Source organism: Seriola aureovittata, chromosome 9 (genome assembly GCF_021018895.1).
Source record: "Seriola aureovittata isolate HTS-2021-v1 ecotype China chromosome 9, ASM2101889v1, whole genome shotgun sequence".
NCBI lineage: Eukaryota > Metazoa > Chordata > Actinopteri > Carangiformes > Carangidae > Seriola > Seriola aureovittata.
In genome coordinates, this window is record NC_079372.1 from 5,759,113 (window position 1) to 5,779,882 (window position 20,770).

Sequence of the window (20,770 nt, forward strand, 5' to 3'; positions counted from 1 at the left end):
ATCTCAGTTTTAATTTGTAGCTTTTTCCCCTTGCACCACGTTTTCTTCTTCTATTTTCTGGTGCTTGTTCAACAACAAACTAAATCACAGCCAACATCCGAAGTAGGGGACCACATCTCCTCCAATAGCTGGCTAACTTCGTGTAAGTTATTTAAGTTAAAACATCTGGCCTTCATAAGTTTTATCAATCTCCTATATTCTCGGAGTGACAGTATTTTTAAACTAACTGGTACTAGTTAACAAACTTACAGACATTATAAAGTCAGTTTGTGTTACCTGCTAAAACTTGCATACTGGTACATATGTGAACATGACTAGCTTAACTTACCTTAGCATACCCAGCTAATATAAACGGTTGCAGCTAGCTACCTGCCGACAGACGGGAGGTGAGTCTAAGCCTCAGGTTACCGCACTGTTACTAATGGTTTAGTCAGCAGCTGTAAATGTTAACGTGATTGTTTAATTTCCCCAAAGTCTTTTCAATAGCGTAACTTTGTAATTTGAAGTAGACTAATGTTTGTGTTAAGCCTTTTCTGATCATCTATATCAGGGTTGTAGCTAACGGTTTAGACACTGTTTAAAACACTGTTAACCTAAACTCGTTATTCCTTCCCAAAAAGTAACTGGTTGATTAAAGCATTGCATTGTAATTTTGTTTTGTTTGAACAAATCAACTTAAACATTGTAATTTGAAGCTAATGCCACTAGATGGCAGCCTTTTATCACTTCTAAGTCAGAGCTGCTCAATGACACTGTCATTATTAGTTAAATGTGCATTGGCGTCCTCAAGTACAGACTTAAGGCAGCACTATTCAACATCAGTAATGATCTATGACTACACAGTTGTAGAAATATCACACAATGACCAACACACAAGGGCAGATACAATGCTAGGCACTAAAAGTAAGGCGAGGGTGCTTTCATGCTTTTATTTATCAATGAACTTCATACAAAACAGAAATAAAATGAATCAAATCAATATGTATTATCACCACCCTTCGCCTTTAAAACAACACCAGTTCTTCATGTAATCCTAGACTCCATAATGCTGACATCAGGGCTCTGATGCCAGACTGCTGTAATTTGAGAAACTGAAATCTCACATTTGATATCTGTTTTCAAACCTGAAATGTTTTCAAGTTGAATGAGTTGACTGAGGAAAGGTGGGTTATTCGTAAGCAATATTGTCTCAAGAAAGTCAAGAAGGTTTTGAGGTTAAAATCTCAGCATGGCTAACGGAGGTGTGTTTGCCTGGAGCACCATTTCCTCTGGAGTAACTCAGTTAGAGGAGGTCAAAACAAGCATAGGTTCGAATTTCCCCATGGGTATAAATATATACTATCCTTACCATTCTTTTCCAGGGTCTCAGAGGAGCATGCCAAATGCTGTACAACATTGAGGATGAAGACAAAGAAGGAAGGGTCTCAGGGGACAGAAGTCCACTATAAACAAGACAGAAGACCTTCTAAACAAAAATCTCCACACCTTGGCAGTGCAAACAGAAGTGAGTACTTGCACACATTTATATCTGGACTAATGTGTGGACAAAACAGTCTACAATTCACCTGGCTTATATCTAATCCCTACCCCACAGGTTTTCATAAGCCAAATCATTCATTCGTCTTCAAAAAAGCAAATCAAGCCATAATGAAACAAGCTTGTTTATATCCCAGATAATTTATGATGGAAAGTCTCTGGCTGCTAGAAAAATGTTTAGCTGGTAGCCTATCAAAATCAGAACAATTATTCTATCAAGCTAACACACCCATTTGTCTTTTAGATGATCCAGATGTCAGAAAACTTTATGACTAGCAGCCAAGCAAAACAAAGATGTCTCCCCACATGCTTGCTGTTCAGAGAAGCTGCTCACTGCAGCTGTTCCCTGAATGGGATATAATATACATGTGATACTAGTTAATGCACTTATTGTGTCATTTCAGTTATACAAAGAATGTGTTTATTTTGTGGCAGCTGAGTGTCAACTAAGGACACGTTCAGGTGCATTAAGGGTGCAATTAATCTTTCAATATTCTCCTCTGCAAGAGAGCAGAGGGATTAGTGCCCTTACAGCATTTTGTGACAGTTGTAGCGTCCCAAATGACATTTACAGAGTAGTTGTCACTATTTAACTTTGCACCTTGGACAGTGCCCATGTCAACAACATGCAGTATGTAATGCCACTAAATTAAACACGTTTGTACATAAATCACAGCACTTGCAGCTTCTACAGTGTAGCTCCATATAGGCCATATTTTACATTCACACAGTATTCATTTAGGCGCCAGAAGGAACTTTTCAGGGTGCAAAACATACTGAAAGGCTGCTGGCACAGTTTGTAGGATAGCTCTGGCTCTGGAAGTGATTAGCCCTCAAAGCTTGGGTGAGTATATTGCAGAGAGACAAGGGTGGGTGGGAGCAGTATCGCATGTGTGTGTTAGTATGTGTGGGACACAGAGAAAGAAAATGTGTGTGTTTTGAGAGAGAGGAGAGGAGACTGGGGCGGTTCTGTTATGCAAGCAGTTCTCAGTATGCATGTAGATTGGAAGATGTGTGGCTCCTGTGGTTGGCTGTCCCCTGTGTCACTGCCTTTAAAAAACAGTTGCCAAGAGAAATGTCTTCTTTACAGGCTTTGGCTGCCAAATGCTGGGGATAATGGATAGAACTGCAGAGGGAAAGATGGAGAGGTGTGTGCAGCCAGTCACACAGACATACGAGTGAGCACACACACGTGCACATTTGCACACTTTGTGGGCAGGGATTCCCATAATGCTGAAGTAAGGCGTGAATAATTCATATTGAAGTCACTGCTGCACAACTGCCACACACGCAGTGACACGCACGCGCACACACGCACACACACACACACACACACACACACACACACATACACACACAGTGACACACAGGAAGTATTAGGCCTAGTAAGTCGTGTCACACTAAGTCGCCATGAATGAGCATACAGTTTGGGCATGCTTACAGATTCCAGAGGTGCCACATTTTGTGGACGTGTGCAGGACAGGATAGAGGGGAATAGTTGTGTATGTCTTTAAAGTTGTGAACCAACACATGGGGAGCCAGTGTGTGAATGCAATAGTGTGTCTGTGAGCGGGACAGCCAGTGACACAGGAATGTGTCATAGCCACTCAGCTCCTAAACTGCAGCAAATAAACATTCCTCTACTGCTGTGTCAGTGCTGAGCCTTCGCCCACTGTTGCTGTAAAACACAGCTTGTAATTAAAACCAAAAACTGAGCATTTCTCCTTTTGTCTCCAACAGTATTAGTAGATTAGAGATAATGGCCCCCATGCTTTTAGAAATTTCTCAGTGCTGTTTTTTGACTCAAGATGGCATGCTCTGGTCCAGATAATCTCAAGGTGGGCCAGCTGCAAAGAAATCAGTCAGACTTGTGTGTATTGGTGAATCACAATACAGATAAAGTCATTTTGAGTTGCTGTGGTTAGTCATATTTCACTGTGTAGCACAAATGATCTCACATCTAGGAAAATAAAACAATACATGTACTATTCAAAAACATCTTTCAATCAAATCCAGTGTTAGAAAGTTTCAAAGAGACACATTTGGATGAAGCTAATTCTTAAAATCCGATATAGCCAGACACAAATTGCTGCAGTTCATCACTGAATAGTCTATTTGATTTGAATAAATGCAGGCTTCATCCCCGCTGACAGGTGAAATTATGCACAGGCTTATGTTGTGTCACATAGATTCCACTGGTTTGTGCTCATATTTCATGTGGATCCTAGGGCTGAAATGTTGCTGTGCTGTACCCATACATTGTCAGATGTCTGTAAACATATTCCAGTGTTGGTCAAAGTCTTTCCCTGTCATTACAGCTCTGTTTACAGGAAGACTTGCAGTGTTTGCTAGCATAAGATCTCCCCTAGAATATACAGTGGTTTAAAGTCGCACTCTGACACACAGTTTTCCGACTAAAACACTTAATCCCAGTGGAACCAATTTTGACATGTCACTTTATCTGTTTGTTGTCACTTGTCTGGTCTTGCCAGGTTAATCATTCACAGATGTGTGATTGGGGAGCTCCAACTTCTTGTTGGATAATTGTTCTCACCAAATTATTGCTTTTGCCTTCCAAATCCTTTGTCAAATGGTACTTAAAGTTGACCGTTCAGTATTTGCAATGAACTGAAGACTACTTATGCATTTAGTTAGAGGTGATGATTCGTGGTGATAAGGTGTTTATCTAAATGGGCCAGCAGAGAGGAGGCCATCAAGCCAAGACAACCAAGAGGTCATGCTGTGTAAGTGCAGAGCGTGGGTTGGGGGTTTCGATAATTGAAAACATATTATTACCCCATGCAGATTCACTGTATTCATATGCAGGAGGCTACAATTCAGAACACTTTTATACACGTGTGAAGTGTGCTGACATGTCACAAACCCACACACGCATGCACGCACAAACACCGCAAAGTTGTATCCCTCCCACCTTAACTGCAGGGCTCGCTCTCAGTCTCGCTCCACAGGGGCACAGCGCCTGACCACAGACATCATACTGATTGCTCACCGTGGTCGAATGGTCTGTCCACATTCCCACCCTGATTCACTATGTGCAGAAAACCCAACAACGGAAAACAGTGGTTTGAGAGTGTCTGGAGGTTTGCGGACAGCAGTGAGCGTCCGCTGTGTCTCTCCTAAATCTATCCTCCTCTCATCTCTTTGACTGCCCTGCTGCATACCCCCAGGAACATGAGAAGAGTCGAGCTCAGACCCAAACTGGTGTGTGTGTGTGTGGAATGTTTTGGACTTGAAGCAAGAGGATAAAAAAACAGAGAACACTTCAGTGCGTGTATGCATGGATGCATTCGCTGGGATGAATGTAATCTCCCCTCTCTCCTGTGTGACAGGTTGTGGCAGGCCGGTAGATGATGAAGTGATGGAGATGTTAGGAGGCCATGGCCATTGTGATGCTGGGTGGCTGTTACTCTGGAACTGCCATCTGCTGAAAAGGTCAGTTGCTAGGGGATGATTCTCCTGGACCGTGTCTGCCTCCCAGCTGCCATCCACACACCCACACACGCTGGCCTGAGTATGCGCACAAACTCGCACACATATGTGCACATACGCACACTCTTTTCATTGTCTCCTAGAAATCTGAATTTTATGTATATAAGTTTGCCCCATTGGATTGACCATTATTAATCCACTTGGTAGTTTTCTGTAACTTTAGGTGAGGTTTAGTTGATTATAATTCTTTGTGCAATATGTGTCCAATGAGACTGTAAGTGCACATCTTATTACATAATAGCCCTGTGGTCACTTAATGGCACTAAAATAAATTCTTCTGATTATAACATGAGCAGTGTAAAGGTGTTCCTGTCATAACAATGTAACTAATTACTTGGAACTTGGCCCATAATTGAATGCTAGGATTACAATAAAATGTAGCACGGAAATCAAATCAGTATTGTGCGCCAGATCCAAGCCACGACACATTGTCCATCAAAACCACTGTGAGCAGCCTATCATTCAGTGCGGTGACCCAAACCCAGTTCTAAATTCTTTATCATACACCCTTCAAATTAAAGCCAACTCCACCCAACGGGCAAACGTTTTTCTGCAATTTAGTAGGAATTTTAATATGTAACTGCTGTGCCTTCATTATGCCATATCATCTTCTCTGCATGTTCCCTGGTGATTGAGCAGATTACTACATTATTGTAAGGAGAACAATTTTGGCTAGTGAAAACTGTTTCCTTGCTCAAGCTTAAATCATGAACACTCTTGTTCTATTAACCTTGGCCCTTTCCTCTTGTTATGTTGCTCCTGAAGTCAGGGGTCCTATAAAGACCAGGAATGGTTCAGTGAAGCTGTTTTGCTGATAAAATGAAAAAGTAGATTTATCAAAGGAAATTGACCGTGTAACAGTAAAATAGCCCCAGGACCAAAGTTCTTTTTGACTTGTCAGTTTAGAAAGTAGAAAAGTATATACTGCTGCATAATTATATGGCAATATATTAGCTGGCAGGATCTAAACCAAAAATTGGACAACTGTACAATTCTGTGCCATCTCTGTATCTTTTTTATCCTCCCTGTCACACTTGCTGCTCTCCTTCCTTTTCTCCCTCCTCACACCCTCACCCTCTCACCTCCAGCCTGCGCTTCTCCGCTGGCCTTCCATAGACAGTGACTTTTGTGTAGTGAAGCTGTTGTTTTTGTTTGTGCCCTTCTTACCATGGCTGCCTGCTCACCGCCTGGCAGCCCCGTGTGTCAAAGGTGGCTGCAGCAGAACAGACTGTGGGAACAGCCGGTTAGCCTCCCCTGGTCCCCTGCTCCCCAACCAGAGGGGCAGCCATCAATCCAGCACTCCCCCTGCCCCTGCACACACACTGAAGCACAAACACACAAATGCCCAACCAAACACACACTCACACAAAAAGCCTACAACGCTCACACCGTCTCCCAATAATCCTCGGAAGCAATTTCATCTCGACTCGGGTGGCGGCCCATTGTCGCCAGCCCCTTCAATCTTTCCTTATTAACTCTCGCTTTGTCCCGCATCCGAGCTTCTGGACTCATCTCTCCTACATTCCGATCGGTGCTGCTCCCAGCACTCCCAGGCAACCTCCATTCGCTAATCCCACTGCCTCCCCCACCAGTCACCCCACCCCAAGGAACTCTTACTGCTTTTTTTTTTCCAACCTGCCGATCACCTACTTACAGAGTAAGGTAGGGGCATTAACTCCATGGGTTTTCTGAAGGCAGAGTGTGAAGGCGGGGTGGGTGAAGGAGGAGGCGGCCACAAAGTGACTCCAGCCCAGACAATTAGAACAATGAGCTGGGCCTGTAGGGGGCTAACTCGCTGCGTCACGCCTGGACGGTGGGGTATTTTGTCAGTTTAATGAATTGTCCGTCAGGCCAGGGCCACATCGCAGGCTGCGCAGGGAGAGGCCAGCAGGGACCCAGACACTAAGTCGGTATTTATTACACTGCCTTTGTCACTAATTGAGCTAATTATCACTGACTCCTCAGCACTCCCACAGGCAGCACCCCCTCCACTCACTCTCTCTACCAACTCTCCCACCTCACTCTCACGCTTGGGATTTGAACCCTGCCTTCCCTCATCGTCTTTTTCTCTTTCTCTTTCTTTTGTTTCTTTCTGTGTATCCATATTTTGCCCATCATTTCTGCTTTCACAGTCTCCTGACTTTTCTCTCTATTTGTCACATTATACTGCAAGCTATATCATGTTTTAGAGTGTGTTCACCCATATTCTTCTGTGATAAGAGACAGAATATCCGTTTTGTAGAGATGTATTATTCTGTGATCAATATAAATGTTCTACCTCTCATCTTTCTGCTTTCATAGGCCATCCACCTTTATCAGGCCTCCTAATTTACAGCATTTTAGCTCAATTTTTTCTAATTTGTTCTTTGTATTCTGTTAATCCCCCTAAGTCTAGAGAATTAAACTCCCAACTTTCTTTGAGATGCTAACCAATCACTGCCCAATTAATTACTTAACTTCTTGCTCTAACTTTTTGTCACAGGAAAAGCAGCCCCTTGTCATGTTGCATGTTCACTCTGTAACATCTTGACTGCAATTCAGAAAATTTCTCATCCTTGTCCCTGTCTACCTGTCTGCCCTTATAGTTACAACTTTGTTACTCTGTTATTGGGACCTTTGGATTTTTGAGTGTGTGTTGGTGGCCTTACTGTGTCTCCACTGTGGTCTGTCTGGATGACCCTGGCTGCTCCTGTGCTGTGGTGGGCTGAAGAGAAAGTGCAAGGCTTTCCAAACTCCTGTGGTTAGTCAGGTTGCCAGGGGTTGGGGGAGACTCTAAGTTTTCATTATTTTTCATATTATTTCTTTATTTCTTTCCGACATTAAACAAATGAAGCAAAACATTCAATACAGTAAAATCCTGTATAAAATAAGGTATGTGGCTGGATAAGCTGGGGCCGTCTCTGTGGTTGGGAGCACCGATGCAGGGATGTTTTGTGAGCTGAGGAAAGAGGCTGCTTTGGTGATGGTAATAGGATTAAGCAAAGGACACCCAGGGACAGGCTTATATGTTCACTTGGTTGGTTGTCAAAACTATCTCAAACACAGAAACCACAACAGGCATAATAGCATCTTTTGATACATTCAGGAGGGCAACTTAATTGAAAATATAGACTTTATTGTTCTATCATACAATACAAAACCAACTGGAACCTAAATCTTTTGATTAAAATCTAAAAACGTCTTCTCTTACATCTCTCTATAACAGTATAAAAAAATCCCAAGAAATAAATATTTCGTATTTACAGTAATAAAAAAAAGGTAAATATTCAGTGCATGACCAAACACAAGTGTTTTTACAGGAAACAAGCAAAGAAGTGATAATGTTCTGTTTCTAGTGAGAGTCGTTTTTTTTGTCAGCTACATTACACCAAAATAGAAAAAGGCATAAGATCAAAGCATCTCCTGACTTGACACTAATGATAGCATATCCAGCCACTGACATGTGCATGAATCATTCAGCAAACTTACAAGAGATGTCATTATAAATATATTCATATACTTTAATATTTACAGTATTTTGGTTCTCTTAGCTGATATACAGTATAATTTCTTCTGCAGAGGCTCCTTCAAAATAAAATGTTTCATCTGAGACTTAGCTTCTTTTTACAGCCTTGCCTGACATTTACCTATTTTAAACCTGGACCACTTTAATGCTCCACTAATTTCTTAACAAAGAATTTAGTGTATTTTTGTTACATCCATGTACCTCTAAGAATGGTATTCGTTTTCATTGTGAGAGCATGGTGAGATTATCCAGGTCACATTTAATTCTTTTTTTTAATATTGACCCCTCATATTTGCCAAACTACATATAGTCATGCCACAATATTCAGTGTATTGATAATACATTCAAATTACTTTGCCTCAGTAAAATTTTGTTCAGTCAGTTTCTATTTTCCTTGGCGAGCACTGGTCCCAGTCATGTAACATCAGGACCATCCTGTGGTAAGTCAGAGTGGCAAATCAGAGTTGAGGTGTTTTCAACTCCAGAGAAATCTAAATAAAAAGGGCAGATGCGGTGAGGAAAATATAAGTGGCTGGGCTGCATCCAGGGCCTAAGTACACAAGTTGGGAACAGACAGCCCTTCCCCGGAGATAAACTTCACACAGTTTCATGTGAAAGAAGCCAAACTTCAGCAAAAGAAAACAAAGCAGAGATTTTTTTAAAATAACTTCCCTCTTGTCGGAGGTCTTCACCAGTTTATGAGAGAACATGCTTGTGGCTCTCTGGCCACAGAAACATCTGTGAAACATTGTGTCCACTTTCTGCCCTCAATGGGGGAGAAGAGGTTTCTAGTAGTACCTGGTTACGGCAACGAATTCTCCACATCATTTTGTCCTCTTACTTCTATTTCTGTTTCTCCACAGTGTAAACACTTGAGGGATGTGGATGATTTCCATTCTACATGGATGGTTGTAGTGTTTAAATACCCTCATAATACTGTTAAGCATCAAGACAAGGAGCAAGCACATATACTCCTTCTAAGACCTGTTCATGTATTTGTGCTTTTCTCCATCTCCCACTGTGAAAAACACTGATTGAATTTTTGTGCCACAGTGTTCCCTGTATCAGTTTACCCGCCTTGAAGCATCTCTAGCTTCTACCTAACATCTCAAACCACCTGCCTGCTAGTCGCTTTCTCAGCCAACTACCTGTTTTGCTAAGAAGTTCTTCTTTTCCTTTTTATATATGCCTAAATATTCACTTAGTTTTCCACCTGTGATCATAGACACTGGTGTAACGTTCGTGTACTGGTGCAGTTCAAGCAGCTGACATGGCAGCACCAGTGGAAGGTGCAGTGGCAACGTTCAGTCACAGTCTCAGTCCGGGTCTTAAACCCACGTCCACAGCATAGTAGCTCACATCCATCGAGGCCTGGAGAGGAGCTGTTGCATGTTCTCCCAGAGGTTCCCAAAGTGCCAGTTTTGCCATTATAGGAGCAGAAGTTTGGTGATTTCTCGAAATAGACCAGGTCCATGGCAGAGGGGGGTTTGTGAGCCGGGTTTTCAGGTTCCAGATGGCGGGGGTCAGCTCGGTGAGAGGCACGGTTGCTTCCCTTGTTGGCATAAACAACTCTGGACGCTCCGTCAAACCGGTCCTTAAGAAAGTCTCCTACTGTGCGGAAGCTGGGCAAGCGCATCCAACAAGTACGTACAGTGCAGGAGCCTGACATGCCATGGCACTTACACTCCTGACGCATCTCTGATGACACAGTCTGCATGGAGGAAGACAAAATGCTACTGATGAAATCTTACACAATGCCGAAATCACAAATGCATTTGTAGCATTTGGGGATTATGACAAAAAGGACAACTATGGCATGTTTGAGTATTAAATCCTTACCATTCTGCCGGCTTCGTTATTGTGTAGGTTGGTAAGGTAGCGCAGATCTCTGCCCCTCTCGCTGGAGTCCACAAACTCCTGGCTGAACACCCGGCCAAAGTCCACATTGTCGCTGCAGCCCCCCCAGTGCCAGTCTGGCCCTCCAGGACCTCGGCGGCGGTAATCGCATGTGCACGACTCAATAGCCCCTTCTGAGCATGAGCGAGCCACAGCATGGGTCACCCCTGCGCTGGTAATGGCAAATACAAATGCTGTCTCTCGGCAACCTGAAGAAACAACATCAAGACTTCCCATCAGAACTTGATCCAGCCTTTTGGACTTGCATTTGCCAATTTCTTTCCCAAAATTGAAAAACTATTTAGAGACAAAGCCATTTAAATGTGTACAAGAGATTCCATTACATCCTGCTCAAAATTGTCCAAATATTGCCTGATGAGAAAGACAAGAGAAGCTCACCACGATTGACAATTTTGCCAAAAATTGCTGGGCTGTGGGTGGTCGGACAGTTCCAGCGCCGGTTGCGGAACTGCCACTTGCACTCCTTTATGGCAGTGTGCAGCCCAGCGGCAATGGCATGCAAGATGCCAGGATTCTGCCGAATCAGCCGGCGCTGGCGACGACTCAGTAGGGCCAGGCTTGGGTCCAGGACCAACTGCACGTTCTTGGAATTGGTGAGGAGGTTGGATGAGGAGGCCACATTGACAATACCCCTGGCACGACACAAGGACAAGGGAAGTCAGAGTGAATGAGCTGGCAGTTTATGCATGTAGCTCTTTCTGTGACCCTCTAAACTCTCAAACTGATGTGTCTTGGCATCTCATGAGTGTTGTGCCTTTAAAATTACCGCTCTCGTTATGTACTACAATAACAAACCGTGACGCATGCTGTTCTAAGACCGTGAGGAGACAGTAAGTCTCTGAGTCAAAATGCAGGTTTCTGGTTTGGCAAATAACGTGAAACTGTGGTACTTTCACCTCTGGGTGTGTTAAAAATCATTTGGCCCTGATTTGGCGAGAATTACCTCTCAATTTAATTATCTGAATATTTATATTCAATTATTGAAATATTCTGTTCAAATATTCATCAAGATAAAAAAAATATATACAGTGCATTGTATGATATTCACAGGTTTGCATCTGTATTGTCCTATGAAACATCACTTCTGTTTTTTTTCTTCTTCTGTTGTCCGTCTGTGTCATCAACAGACAAAAGACAAAAGCTGAAGAGAAGTGAGCTTTAGTTTTCTAAACATTGGCGTGGCCTTGTGGTTAGACAGACCATGAATTTCATCTCCAAATTTGTCCATTCTCTCAAAATGTCCCAAGTCACTAAACAGTAGGCCTTTATATAAAAGCATTGCATGATGTAAATGAAAACTCTGTCTAAAATGTGAAAAATATTATGGCCATAGGCTACTTCATACCATGAGGAAAAAAATACTGATAACCATACTTTTTAATTCTAGTAATAACCCAGTTTATGTTCCCTCTGCCAAATAATACCAAGAAATATTCTTGTGTTATAGTTCTTAAGCAGCACCTGTGCTCCTTTAGCTGAATACAAATGTTGGATCACTGAACAGGGCTTAAATGCTCTCTTTTTTTGTGATCATCTTTCAGAACCTTTCTAGTGTTTCAGTACTTCACAGGCTTGAGGCTATAATTTTCCCACTTTATCTGCTGGCAATCTGTGTGAGATTTCTGTGTCAACATTTTTGGATTCATGTGCAGTGTATTGGCTGTGTCTCCTGTTAAGCATTATTATCCGTAAAAGCGGGCGAGTCTTGGCCTATTAGAGGGCTGACCCAGACAGTTGTGTGGCGAGTTCCTAGGGCCATTAATAATAATGTCGTCTTTTGGATGTTTTCTTCATTCCTAAACTCAGCCGTGTCTTTTTTTTCTTTCTAGTTGTTTTCCTGGATTTCAGCTGACATTTTAAATATTTGAAAACGCACGGACGCATGTGCGCAAATACTGTCCATGTGATGACACCGCAAAAACGACAAAAAACTTTCGTGAAATCATTGCCTCAACAAACCCAACCCACAGTTTATAGATTTTTAAACAAGCAAGACAACAATCCCACTGACGCAAAACTACACAGATCCAATTTGAGTTTTGTTTTCTAAAACAAAATATTGTGCAATTGGCTCTTTTAGTTTCAGGTCGCTGTATAGACAGAGGAATGTACAGTATTAGATCAACACGACCATGGATAAAAGCACGTGTGGGATTCCTTTCAGCTATGAAATAAATCCATATTTAATTTATCCCACATTGCACTGAAAAATGTTGTCTGGTGTTCAAACCGCACTGCCCAAATGACAGGGAAGCAGGGAGAGGGAGTCAATTAAATCTACCGCAAATAAAAGGTAAAACTGTAATTATTACAAATGTAATTCGTTTATTGTTAAATAGATAGTCTGCTGTAGCTAATTTCATTCAAAGGAAATTAAATTAAAAAAAGTTAAATAGTTTATAGTTGAGCTCACGTGGAGTAATTTGGAAACGACAGCTAAAAAAAAAAAAAAAAATCCCACAAGCTTTAATATCATGCGGTTGCTCTTTTTTTCTGAACAGAAGTTGTGAACGGTGCCAAAACTAACACATTATTTCGAGCACGCATGCATGGACTGCGGTAGCCCAATAAAACGCTGTGTTCATGCGGTAGTGGATGGCGTAAAACTGGAGTTTTCAATAGCAGGATGCTGATAAATGAAATGAATGCATCATCACAGAGAGCATCTGGTGAACTCACCACCACCGGCCGCTGTTGTTGACGGCCCCTGTGCCTGAGAGCGAAGACACCAGCAGGATGCAAGCGGCTTTCACCCCTAACAGCAGCGCCAGACTCCTCATCGTGTCTTCGGGTCAAACGTGAGGAGGAAAATGTCAAATTTCAAATTTCAAATTTCAAATTTCAACCTTGTTTTTGTCCAAACAAAGTTATAGTCTAGTTCTAAATATGTTCAACAATTATTCATCGGCAGCAACACTCCAGTACAGATATGCAAATATTATTTGAAAAAAATTACAAAAAAGCCTAAAATAGCCTAAAAAACAATAAGAAATAGACAGTCTGGCAGTACACGTCATCCTACATTGAGTTGGCTTGGTTAATATTTTTTCAAATTTTATTTTTTGGTGAATTATCTTAGGTTGAATTCTGATTAAAATGAGCACGCTGCAAGGTGGATATACTCACCAGGCCACAGTCCAGTGAGAGGGCTTGAAAGGTGAGAGAAGCAGGCAGCCCTTAATTGACTTAAATGGATCTTGAGTGGAGACAGGTTGCTAAATGATGTGAAGTGTCCAGGCAGGATGCTACTGCTGCTGCAGTCCTCTTCACTCTGTCTCTCTCAGTGATGCTCTGCACGGCGCATTGAACGCGTGGGACAGTCCCGAAGACTTGATCCCCTCGGTGACTGATAGGCAACACATTCTTCTCTTATTGAGCGCTACGAGGGGAATAAAAAAGGGATTTGCTGCTCTCATCTCCCTCTGTTTTTTTCGGAGCCTTTTCAATAGGATTGGAGGGAGGGATAGTTAATGCTCTTCATAGGGCGCACAATGAATAAGGAAACACAACTGGGCAGAAAGGAGAAAGGAAGAGAAAAAAAACAGGGCAATCCACAGTGTTGCGCATATTACTTGTGGAATCTCACGGTCATCACAGAATCGATTCCCTGTAAAAATGTGTGCAGCTGAGAGAGTATTTTCCCACTGGCCGCGCGCTTGCTTCCACATCCAGTCTTGCAGAAAGCTGAAGTGACCCTGCAGCAGTCATGTGTTGGTACAGATGCTGTGGGTGCGCCCGGTTTGGTGCTCCGCCGCTGCTGCTCAAAGCTGGTGTCACGGTGCAATACAGTTACAGCGGAATATGAGCCATCTAAAACTGCCCTTTTTACCCGGTGGTTGGATTAGCCTACTCCCTAACCGCATCTCCTCCTCCTTTCTGCAGACGCGCTCTCAAAATGTGCAGTGACTAAGGATATTTTTGTACATTTCCTTCTCTTTTTACACCAATCCTTCTACAAGCATACGCTTATTTTATATTATTTTAACTATGTAATGAATCATAATTTGCTAAAACGTGCCATAATATGATAATCTCTCAATATATTTAGATACTAATTTAGATTAGGCGCAATAAACAAAACTGTTATCACCATTCTTTATAGCAGAGGACGCACGCGCACGCGCACAACAAAGCTTGGATGCAGAAAGAAGCAATAATAAGCTCTTACTTGTCCTATAACTCACACTACCTGCTGGGCTACTTAAGTATTTTTTTTCGAACGCGGGAGACATTAAATACGGTCTCCAATCAGAAGTTTGATGTATGATGAACCAGGAAAAGAGGGGGACGAGTAAGAAAAACCATTCCAAACATCTGGCCTGCAGACCTCCCTCGACGCAAATGTAGCCCACTGTAATCACAGCTTGAGCCACTTTGCGGCATCTCCATCTAACCCCAGACTAGGAGCAAGCTTACATGTCCCCAAACTTCTCCATGTTGGTTCTTGGGTTAATGTTTCATTATGTGACATTTATCTGCTAATTTGCATGTTCCACATTAGTCACTGCAGCGGTTGTAGGTTGAATAATCTCTTTCCCTTCCTCTCCATCTCTCTCTCTCTCTCTCTCTCTCTCTCTCTCTCTCTCTCCCTCCCTCAGATGACAGTAAAAGGAAGTGGGCTTTTGTAAAAAGGCTTTAATGACAGCCATCCTACGTTTATACTCCAGCCTTATATGAAGGTGCTCAAACGGGTTTCCTGGAGCAGTCATGCGACACCGAGCAGATTAGAGCTTCAATCCGGATAAAGGGGGCCTTTTATATACAAATCAACTTCAAATCACTTTTTAAGCCACTTAGATATACACGCCAAGCCAGAATGCTAATGCACTTTTCATTGCTGCAGCTTAGGGAATGGAAGGAGATTAGATGAATTGGTGTCACTATGCGAACCGTGTTTGAGGGGGGGTTTTAACTTAATTTTATGAAAGTAGCCCACATGCACCTTCTCGCTTCCAGCACCAGCGTCTGTTATTGTTTGAGATCCGGCCGAGAAAACATTTTTAATTCGTGGGACAATTAGCAGCGTCACTAACTGTGTGATTGACCTGTTGATTCAGCGGCGTCTTGGCTTAATTTGAATAACCAAGATCAATTGGCTGATTGATTCGATGCCGAGCTGCCATATCACAGTAACCAAGTCCGCTCAGAGGGCCTGGGCATCTGGTTTCAAAGGCCTAGTCTTTACTGAGCATGGAAAACGAACATGAATATATAATTGAGACACTAACCTTCAGTTTGCATAAATGTTTTCAAGTCATTTAAGCGCAGCTTCCAATGACGCATCTCATACACATTTTTAATGATCCATACGTGTCAATTGCAATTAGATTTTTGTGGAGCATGTGATGCCATAATGTGATAAATAATCACACAAAAAACGGTCACTCTCGTGATTTATGCATATAATTTTATACCCTGAAATAAAGACTTTGGAGTGACAAAGTGAAGTTGTTTCAAACACAACAATGAAGAACAGCCGCTCTGGTGGAGGTGGGAGGAAGGGGGGGACCACATGACTAAAAACAGTATTGTTGGAGGGTCTGTTAGCGGAGCCGCCTGCCTGCTGCTGCCTCCCTGTCGTACAGTGGAACCAGCAGCTCTACCCTCCCCCCATCCATCATTTAACTCACCCCTTTATGAACAAAATCTTCCATGACTTTCCATATTTCATTTTACTGAGCGTTTCTTTGTTCTTAGTCTCCAAAACTGGACGTCTATACCACATAATCTACCGACCCGCAAACAAAAATCAGGAATAAATACATTCATATTTCTATATCATGTTAGATATGTTTATAGTATTCAGTATTTTAGATTACCCACTGACCGTTGTGCGCACGTCTTGGAAAGTGGTGCCCGTGCGTAAAAGTGTGGAGACGTCATCTTACGCTTGGACGAATGGTCACATTCTCAAATAATAAAATGATCAACTGTTGATCTGACTTTCATATCAGCCAATATTTTGCAAACAGTCGCCTGTAGAGGCATCTCCTCCCCTCCCCTCCCCTCTCTCCCCCCCCCCCTCCCGTTTACTCTCGCCCCCGAGCTCCTCTGTTCTCCGTCTTCACTCTTCGGTCGTTTGGCGGTGCATCGCTAATACTCCACTCTTCCTCTTTTTCATATTCTTATTCAGTCCGGGACTTTATTACGAGTGTTTTAATGTCACGTCGCGAAAGACGCTTAACAAAATGGAGCTATCAAACAAACTCCGTTGGGACCAGTTCCTGATTTTGGCAGCAGCACTTATGTCACCTGCATTAACGTAAGTGCACTTGAGAGCGCCAGGAGAGTTGATGGTACATGCGGGGTCTGGCTACATTAAAATTCGGCAAGAGTCAGGGAAGCTACTGTAATGTGTGATTTAAACGGATTTTTAACATATTCAGTCAAAAAGTGAAACATCTGCCTCTGATTTCACAGACGGATTAAGTGTAATACTGAAACATTAAAATAGATGTTTACTAATTTTGTAGCCTTTGACATGTCTGAACTATGCCATACAGCATTCAATGTAAGTCCCACAGTTGTTAAGTTTCCTTATGATGTATTTGGCAATTTACTTTCTGCTTTTGGGACTGCTCAGCTGGATGATCTGTTTAGAATTATATTTTGTCCTGCTTTCAGCAACATTCAGTAGAAACACTAGTAAATACTTGTGCAATTGATTAACACGTTTTATTGCAAAGTGTATCCAGCAAATCCCTTGGAGATGAGATACAGTTTGCAGCACATCCTTCATAAATTGTTTTGGTTTGTATTTTTCAAATTTTCAAAACTTTCCAAAACACCTCCCCGCTGCCACATACTGCTGTGGATTTGACTAATGAACTCCTGACCAGCTCTGATGAACCCCCCCCCCCCACCCTCACCCCCTTCCCCCACCCCCCACACTAACTCCCCCCCCCTCTCTCTGCAGGGTGCTGTGTAATGATATCCTCAGCCTGAAGGTGGCAGGAGATCCAGTGCTAACCCCTAACTCGGTGTGCCTGAGGCTGGCAGGCCTCAGCAAGCGTCAGATGCGGATGTGTGTGCGGAGCCCCGATGTGACAGCCTCAGCTCTGCAGGGCATCCAGGTGGCCATCCATGAATGCCAGCACCAATTCCGAGACCAGCGCTGGAACTGCTCCTCACTGGAGGCCCTTGGCAAGCTGCCCCACCACAACACCATCCTCAACAGGGGTGAGAGTCTGAGGCAAGCTAATGATGGTCAAAATGTGACCTGGTGTTGATGGGGGAACGGTGTAGGTATAAGAGTAGAGATTGTTCTGCTCACAGGAGCAGGACATTTTTTGGGGCTACTCTCCAACTCTTTGGGTTTATCTCCTGTTCCCAGGTTTCCGCGAGAGCGCCTTCTCCCTGGCCTTATTGGCAGCGGGTGTGGCTCACTCTGTGGCCTCGGCCTGCAGCATGGGCAAGCTGCGGGGGTGTGGCTGCGAGGCCAAGCGTCGGCAGGACGATGACAAGATCCGGCTGAAACTCACACAGCTGCAGCTGCAGACCCTGCAGAAGGGTGGGGTAGGCATCGGCATGACACGGTCATTATCCTTGGAGTTAAATGGTCGCCATGGTGACCTGCCCACTAACCTGCGCTCCACCCACCCCTCTGCCCTGCTCAAGCCTTTACCAGATGAGCTGAGTTCCATGCAGGAGACCTGGGAGTGGGGGGGTTGCAGTCACGACGTCCGCTTTGGGGAACGTTTCTCCAGGGACTGGCTCGACTCCAGCGGGTCTCCAAGAGATATCCACGCTCGCATGAGGATACATAACAACCGGGTGGGACGACAGGTGAATAATGTTCTTTTCTACCATGTTCTTAGTGTTCTTCAGAGTCTAGCAGTCTAGCATGGCATATGTCATCATCAGAGTCATCACTGCATTTCTTTTTTGCTTACATAATTTACCTTTCCTATACAGACAGTGACTGACAACATGAAGAGGAAGTGCAAATGTCATGGCACATCAGGGAGCTGTCAGTTCAAGACCTGCTGGCATGTGTCTCCAGAGTTCCGACTTGTGGGTTCTCTACTTAAGGAAAAGTTCTTGTCAGCCATTTTTGTTAACTCCCAGAACAAGAACAACGGGGTTTTCAACCCTCGAACAGGAAACGGCGCCAGCGGGAGCACAGCAGGGCTCAACGGAGGTCGTCGTCGCAGCATGTCCAGAGAGCTGGTGTACTTTGAGAAGTCTCCTGACTTCTGTGAGCGTGACGCCTCTTTAGACTCTCCGGGTACACAAGGACGCATCTGCAACAAAACCAGCTACAGCACAGACAGCTGTAGCTCACTGTGCTGTGGCCGTGGACACAACATTCTGAAACAGACACGCAGCGAGCGCTGCAATTGCCGATTTCACTGGTGTTGCTACGTGCTTTGCGAGGAGTGTCGTCTCACAGAGTGGGTCAATGTGTGCAAGTAGATTCCAGTTCTCCCACTCCCAGCTGCCTTTACCCGTTCAGGACTCAAGATGGCAAGCCTGTCCCTTCGCCCACTCCTGTTGTTTGAGTGTTTGTTTTGCTCTTTGTGTAACTCTCCCAGAGAATCTGTTTACTCCCCCCCCTTATCCTTTTTTTGGTCCATCATCTGGGATCCATTTTCTCTTTGTAGCCGCTGTTATTCTCAAATGCCAAGTCAGAGATTGAAGAGGTGACTCATGTCATTTGTCTTGCCATGGTCTGTTTAGACGCTGCCCTCTCAGCCATGAAAACGGCCCATACCCCGTCTTTTCTATCCCACAAAACAAAGGCGAGCAACAGCAAAAAACATTGCTATTTCATTGTCTACATGCTGACTCATCTCGTTGTACAGTAGCTGTGTATTTTAATGTGTACTTGTATATTTGTAAATGTGTTATTATTAATATTATTATTGTGTTGGCACCTGTCTTTTTGGTTTTAGTTAATGACAGACTGATGCTGGCAGAGCGGCTCAGGATGGTGAACCAGTGCTGTCAGACAACAAAGTCTCATTGCAGTTTATCTTACATGTCACTGTACAGTATTTTGCACCTGTGACTCAGACAGAGCGATGATACTTATTTGGGAGTCAGTCTCAAAAAATGAATAGAAGAAGACAAGATAGAGGACTGTTTTTTATAGTGTTTGAATTTTTTGTCACAGAAGCAAAAAGGCAGAAAGCACAGGACTTTTATAAGCTTATCAAAGCTTGTACACTTGTAAAACTAAAGATTGGAAAGAGACAGATTCACAGACTCAGTCCTTTAATCCCTTACAGTGAATAACTAATCATTTAAATTTATTTATACCATTGTAACAATAGTAATAACTTCATGAGAGTGGTGACTAGTGGTCCTGTTTTTCATGAATTCATGTCAATATTATGACAGAATTATGCTTCCTCCTGGTATAACTGTGATGTGATGTGTGTCATTTTCCTATGAAATCATGACTCAGACCTTATTATTCTCTACTTGCTTTTGTCTTTTTCATCAGTCTGAGCACTCCTTAGATTCTTCCCACATGTAGTACATGTCAAAGTGAGAGATGGACCTGCTTTAGTCTTGAACCGATACTGAAGGGTGTGTGTATGTTTGAGTGTGTGTGTCTGTTGCTGTGTAAATGGGGGGTAAGCTCTACGCACTACAGATTTGGGAGGTGAGAGCCTTTTTTTATGGCCACTTCATGCTGAGAGAAGGACTTTTTATGGCCGCAGGATATTGTTTCCTTAAAGTATGACTTTTATTACTGGAGAGAAGCATCAAGAGAGCAAAGAGTGGGGGTGATTATACCAGTCTTTGCTGTGCGAGCATCTGAGGGGATCATCTGTCCAGAGTTCATAGCCAAGGAAGGGACTCGCTGAACCACGTGCTGCTGGGACGCTGTGTCCCTGTTACCTGGGAGACAGACTACACAAACATAAACACATGCATGGTTTTATGTACAAAGACACTTACATGTAGAAATACTGGCACTGATGCACAATCAAAAACATGCATGGTGGTGTGCACACATGAGCTGTCAGAACTCCTGGTGACCTGAATGATTTGCACTCTCATTCTAGTTACACTGCAGATTTAGCAAAGTGCTAATGTCAGCACCTGACTGGATTTATGATAGCAGCATTCCTAGATATGATCCAAACTGTCTCCATGCACGGTCTACTGGGAGAACCTCTCCTACTATATAGGATTTAATACCAATTAAGTCTTGTTTGTATGGACTTGGGTAAATATCCCTTGACTCCTGAGGAATGGTACTGCCAGTGGCTGAATTAACTGTTCTGTCTGTTTGGTATTTAGTGCGGGAATAAAGAGGAGATAGCGACGGGTAGGGAATGATAAGGGACT

At 43.2% G+C, this 20,770-nt stretch overlaps 2 protein-coding genes across 5 annotated transcripts; one reads left to right on the top strand and one right to left on the bottom strand.

Annotated features, from left to right (window-relative positions):
- The first annotated feature begins 52 nt into the window (after nt 1–52).
- wnt10b (wingless-type MMTV integration site family, member 10b) lies at nt 53–19,883 on the top strand. Of its 4 annotated transcripts, XM_056384546.1 has the most exons (7): nt 53–142; nt 1,362–1,504; nt 4,887–4,989; nt 17,385–17,647; nt 17,802–17,983; nt 18,086–18,253; nt 18,383–19,883. In XM_056384546.1, the coding sequence occupies exons 2-7, from the start codon at nt 1,402–1,404 to the stop codon at nt 18,881–18,883; spliced, it is 1,320 nt and encodes a 439-aa protein (XP_056240521.1). In that variant the 5' UTR covers nt 53–142; nt 1,362–1,401; the 3' UTR covers nt 18,884–19,883. The 4 variants fall into 4 exon arrangements, with proteins under 4 accessions (XP_056240521.1, XP_056240520.1, XP_056240523.1 ...); XM_056384545.1 differs by having other exon boundaries at nt 17,802–18,253; XM_056384548.1 differs by lacking the exon at nt 53–142 and adding an exon at nt 2,627–2,684 and having other exon boundaries at nt 1,416–1,504; nt 17,802–18,253.
- Nucleotides 7,203–14,950, bottom strand: wnt1 (wingless-type MMTV integration site family, member 1). The gene is made up of 5 exons (XM_056384549.1): nt 13,595–14,950; nt 13,148–13,253; nt 10,847–11,100; nt 10,391–10,656; nt 7,203–10,262 (listed from the first exon to the last, which is right to left on the bottom strand). Exons 2-5 carry the CDS (start codon nt 13,246–13,248, stop codon nt 9,771–9,773), a joined length of 1,113 nt encoding a protein of 370 aa, XP_056240524.1. The 5' UTR covers nt 13,249–13,253; nt 13,595–14,950; the 3' UTR covers nt 7,203–9,770.
- Nucleotides 19,884–20,770: the final 887 nt, after the last annotated feature.